The sequence below is a fragment of the Dermacentor silvarum genome, chromosome 10 (assembly GCF_013339745.2).
Source record: "Dermacentor silvarum isolate Dsil-2018 chromosome 10, BIME_Dsil_1.4, whole genome shotgun sequence".
NCBI lineage: Eukaryota > Metazoa > Arthropoda > Arachnida > Ixodida > Ixodidae > Dermacentor > Dermacentor silvarum.
In genome coordinates, this window is record NC_051163.1 from 94,684,590 (window position 1) to 94,689,891 (window position 5,302).

General features: G+C 51.6%; 1 protein-coding gene across 1 annotated transcript; it reads left to right on the top strand.

Moving 5' to 3' along the window:
* The first annotated feature begins 574 nt into the window (after positions 1-574).
* Positions 575-4,934, top strand: LOC119431697 (circumsporozoite protein-like). Its single transcript, XM_037699175.1, has 3 exons — positions 575-991; positions 2,905-2,937; positions 4,686-4,934. The coding sequence occupies exons 1-3, from the start codon at positions 575-577 to the stop codon at positions 4,932-4,934; spliced, it is 699 nt and encodes a 232-aa protein (XP_037555103.1).
* Positions 4,935-5,302: the final 368 nt, after the last annotated feature.

Below are 5,302 nucleotides of genomic sequence, written 5' to 3' on the forward strand. Positions count from 1 at the left end.
GCGCGTGTGGGCTTGTTTGTAAGTGTATGCATGTTTCTGCCTGTATGTCTCTTTGTACACGCATGGATGAGTGAACTACATCAAATGATTAGAGGAAATCACACGCACACACACACAGTTGGTCACTCCAAGATTACCATTCGTTGTGTCTGCCGTAATAATTTCTTTCGTTATTGCTCACGTGCGCTTAGAACTGCCCTCAACTGTTCGCAATGTGTGAAGTTCATCCTCGAGAGCACTATATATGTGCTCACAAAAGGTCTACACACTGCTCAAAGCACTAAATCACTACCGGCTCTTTCATGGTGCTTGGAACTTTCGCTCACAAAACGACCACATTCTTAATCGATTGCAACGCGAGGTTTTTTTAAGATTTTTGCTACCTGAAGTCAATCCTCGGGGTGCAAATTGAAGTTGTCTAAAAAGTGAAATGATGCACCCAATTCTGATCAAGTGAAATGTGCGAGTGAAAGCGCGCGAGGGACGCATGCTTTCACGGAGAGCGAACGCACGGCAGACAGCAAAAGTGATAACTCCGTCTTGCGAAAGGCACAGGAGACCCAGCAGGCCCTGGATGCCCCGGAGCCCAAGGAAGCCAGGAGCTCCAGGAAACCCAGGAGGCCATGAAGGCCACGGAGGCGCCTGGGGACCAGGAAGCCCAGGAGGTCCTGGAGGCCCAAAGGCACCGGGGGCGGAGGAATCGCCGGGGGCGCATTGCCTGGGAACGAGGAAGCCCAGGAGGCCCTGGAGGCCCTGGAGGCCCAAAGGCACCGGGGGCAGAGGAATCGCCGGGGGCGCATTAATGTCCGGGGGCACAGGAGGCTCCGGGGGCCTCCTACAGGAGACGCCGAGGGCGCAGGAGGCCCTGGAGGCCCAGGAGCCGTCGGAGCCACAGGAAGCGTCGGAGGACGAGGAGGCGGTGGAGGTTCAGGAGGTGCCGGAGGCCCAGGACGCCCCCCGGACACCCAGGAGACCCATGAAGCCTTGTGAGGCGAGGAAACGTTTAGCTGCGACTGCAAATGCGTATATTCCGGCCGGGTGCAAGCGGAACTGGCAGCTCAATCTCCCACGTGAAAGGAGGAAAGCTGGAAGGCAGCGCTGGAGAGAGGGGGTGAGGCTTCTACTCTGTCGCAACTGCGTACTGTGCTCGGCGGTGGCACTCGCGCGCACGGTGTCATGAAACTGATCTCCGCACGGCTCTTCACTTTGTATGCACTGTGCTTTCGTCGCTCAGTTTTCGTTGAAGCGATAGACCGCATGAACTTTCGCTCGCTGCAGCCGTGCTTGCTCAAGCCAGCGTTGTGACAGTGGTCTGCGGTTATCGAGTGTGATCTATTCATGTTGGCTTGTGTGCGCTGACACCATGCTTCTTCATTCAGTTAGTAAGCGAATGTGTCCAAGTTTATGCAGCCGATAAAACTACTATGCTTACTCCGTATAGCTCTCTACTAATTTGCTATCCTAATTGCTGCTTTGCCTTTCTGGCGAAACTGCAACTTTTTCATGCATCCGGTGGTCTTGCGTTACTTCTTCCTTTTTTCTTCTTTTTTTATCAGTTTTCTTCTTTTAGCTGGACGCAACAAAATGTCTCCCTTCGCGTAACTTTCGCTGTTTTATGCTTTTCGTGATGAACGCAATGAAAAGTCATCTCTGGCCTTACAATCGCGTTTGCATTACAATCGAGTAAATACGCTATTTACCTCCCTGTGTGCTCCCCGCCAAAATATTATTTTGGTTAGTCCCGATATTATCTGCCTTCCATTTCTGTGTCCGTTAACATGACCCTTCTCGATTAGGACTCCTCCATGTTGTATCAGAAGCATCAACTGCATCAGTTGTTTCCATTCACTCCGAAATTTTCTATATACCAGGTCCTTTTTCAGCTCGTATGTTGCACCTCCGCTGACCCCTTCTCGCATAGGTCTGCCACCGATCCTCCGCATCACGTACCTGAGCGTTCTATTCTCTCTCTGTTGACTTCCCAGCTCTTCCACGGATACATCAAGTTGCCTTTCTACTATATGCGTGCTCACCTTTTCTTCTATATTTGTGTTACTGTGGTTACGGTTTCTACATCTGTTTGACCGGATAGGTCCACTGAGCCACTACGGGTCCTAGACTCCTCTCGGTCCTGGTATATTTTCAAAGATCAGGTCATGCAGCGGTTTTTCTAGGCACCTGGCTGCCGCGATTCCTGTGTAGTACGTTGTGGATATATAGATCTTAGCCTCCGGGAGCTATCTCACCGAGCTGTCCATGAATATAACTGGTTTCACCTGCCCCGTCATGCTTTTTCGAGTTACGAAACATTTTCTTTATAACACAGTGTCCACACCCGGGTCTCGTAATGCAGTAGCCCTCTTTCCTTCTTCTTTACCTTCTACCACTGACATATCTCCCTCTTTACTCTCGACAATGGTGGCACTTACGACCTCCAATCTTTCCTTTTCTTCAAACCTGCGAGCTTCGCGAGTTTGACTAGGGTCTATATTCGTCGACACTTCTCGTGGTTTGCGTTTGCATTCCTCAGTTTTGTGTCCGCTCTTGTTATGCCATTCACAATATTACCGTTCACGTTGGTCATCACGTCCCGCACGGCAATGAATTGCCTGATGGCCGTGGCGGTCACAGAGAAAACATCTCTGCTGTCCCCAGCGTCCATACATTTGGGGTTTCTCTTTCAGCTCATCTTCCTCTGAAGTGGGAGCATATTTGCCACCCTTTCCTAAATTTTTCGATACCTGCGCCTCTACAAACTGGCATGTTTGCTCTGCGATCTCCTCCACAGTCTGTAGTTTTTTCTCTTTCAGAAGTATTGCGAAATCATTGCTACATCTGGCCAGGAATTTCTCACCCACAACCTTGTCGTAAACTTATTCATATGTTTTTTTCCGCTTTGTGCAGCTCTATCCACCTCTCAAAATAGTTGGTCAGACGGTATGTGAACTGCTTTCCCATTTTTGAATCTTCTGGCTTGCACAGTCTGAACTTTTCCGAAAACCTTCAGCGGTCAGCTTGAACCTCTGCAATAAAGTTTTTTTTAACTTTTTCATAGTCCGACGATTCTTCTACTGGTAGCCGGCCAAACACACCCAGAGCCTCCCCTACTAAACCAAGGCTCAGGGCGCTGGACCACTTGCTCTTCTTACAGCCTTGCCCGACTGCGCACCTCTCAAGCCGATGGAAATAGGCATCTAGGTCATCTCTTCGCTCATCGAAATGTGCCATTAGTTTGCTGGGGCAAATTTGTCTTGCTCTAGGAGAAGGTGAATCGGATGATGCTGACCTTGATGTGCTAGTTGCTTCACGGGAACCCGCATACATTTCCGCTAGATTAATCATCGCCAAGATTTCTTTTAAATGCGAAGCATTTCTTGGCGAACATTTGTCCTTTGACAGTAACTATCTCTCTATCTATGTAGCCGTAGGCACGTCTCGGTGCTCTCAGGGTCGTATCGTTTACTTGGTATTTAGGAAAGTTCGCATTGCATGACAAGAGTGTATGGCAAACTCAAATGATGTTATGACATGAATATCATGACGTGTGTCATGTAGGTCATGAAACAGCTGTCTACGCCTTGGTAATCTCATGGTCGTGTCATTAACTTGGTAGGTACCAAAATTGGCATAGTTTAACAACGGTTTATGACGAATATAAATGATAGGTCATGACTTGAATTTCATGACATGCATGTCAAGTAGGTCACGAAACAGCCGCCTAAAACGACAATGACCCAGTGTAAAGCCAGCAGATCCGACGCCCTGTGGGAACCGATGTTATGCTAAGCAGTGTGCAGAGAGCCTATCAAGTTAAGGAAACGGCCATGAAAGTACTGTAGTGAAGACGAATGCCCGGCGCTGCAGCCACATCGCCAGTCATCCGGGAAGCGCGAGCTCGAGATTGCCTGAGCCGCTCTGGTTTAGACACGCTGCTAACGCTGCCCGCTGCTCTCTTGTACTGTGTGCGCATTAGATTGTGGTGGAGGTGTTGCCCCAACCTCGAATTATGCATCCGAACTCTGCCGTCCGTCATGCCTCAGCATGTCTCTGGTCCACTCCAGCAAATCCCATGTCCCGCCAGGCCTCTCGATCGCATTGGGATTGACCTGTATGAATCCCTTCCGAGCACGGCTTCCGGAAACCGCTGGATAGTCGTCGCCATCGACCACTTGACGCGATACGCAGAAACAGCCGCTCTGCCTGCTGCCACAGTTCGTGATATCGCATCCTTCCTACTGAGTAGTAGTAGTAGTAAGTGGTTCTTGAGGACGTGTGTTCCTCTCCGAAGTCGTAAACGCGCTGCTTACTGAATGTCGCATCGTTCATCGCACCACCACCGCCTGCCATCCTCGAACTAATGGTCTGACGGAAAGATTTAACCGCACCCTTGGCGACATGCTCTTCTGCTTCTGGCGACATGCTCTTCTGGCGACAACTTCTGCTCACAAAAGCATCATTTTTACTCGATGGTAACGCGAGCTTTTTTCCAGATATTTGCTACCTGAAGTCAATCGTCGCGTTATAATCGAATACCGAAATTGAAGTGGTCTAAAAAGTGAAATGATGCACCCAATTGTAATCGAGTGAAATGTACCAGTGAAAGCGCCCGAGGGACGTGCGCTTTCACGCGGAGCGATCGCACGGCAGAGAGCAAAAGTTATAACTCCGTCGTGCGAAAGGCCCAGGAGACCCAGCAGGCCCTGGATGAACCGGAGCTTAAGGAAGCCCAGGAGCCCCAGGAAACGCCGGAGACCCAGGAGGTGCCTGGGGACCAGGAAGCCCAGGAGGTGATGGAGGCCCAGGAGGCACCGGGGGCGCAGGAATCGCCGGGGGCGCAGGAGGCTCCGGGGGCCTGCTGCAGGATAGCCGAGGGCGCAGGTGGCCCAGGAGGCACCGGACGCCCAGGAAGCGTCGGAAGACGAGGAGGCGTCTGAGGCCCAGGATTCGCCGTAGACCCAGGAGGCGCCGGAGGCCCAGGACGGCCCCCGGATACCCAGGAGGCCCATGAGGCCCGGGGAGGGGAGGAAACGTTTAGCTGCGACAGCAAATGCGTATCTTCCGACCGGGTGCAAGGGGAACTGGCGACTCAATCTCCCACGCGAAAGGGGGAAACCTGGAAGGCAGCGCTGGAGGGAGGGGGTGGGGCTTCTACTCTGCCGCAACTGCGTACTTTGCTCGGCGGCGGGCAGTCGCGCGCATGGTATCATGAAAGTGATCTCCACACGGCTCTTAACTTTGTATGCGCTGTGCTTTCGTCGCTCGGTTTCCATTGAAGCGATAGACCGCATGAACTTTCGCCCGC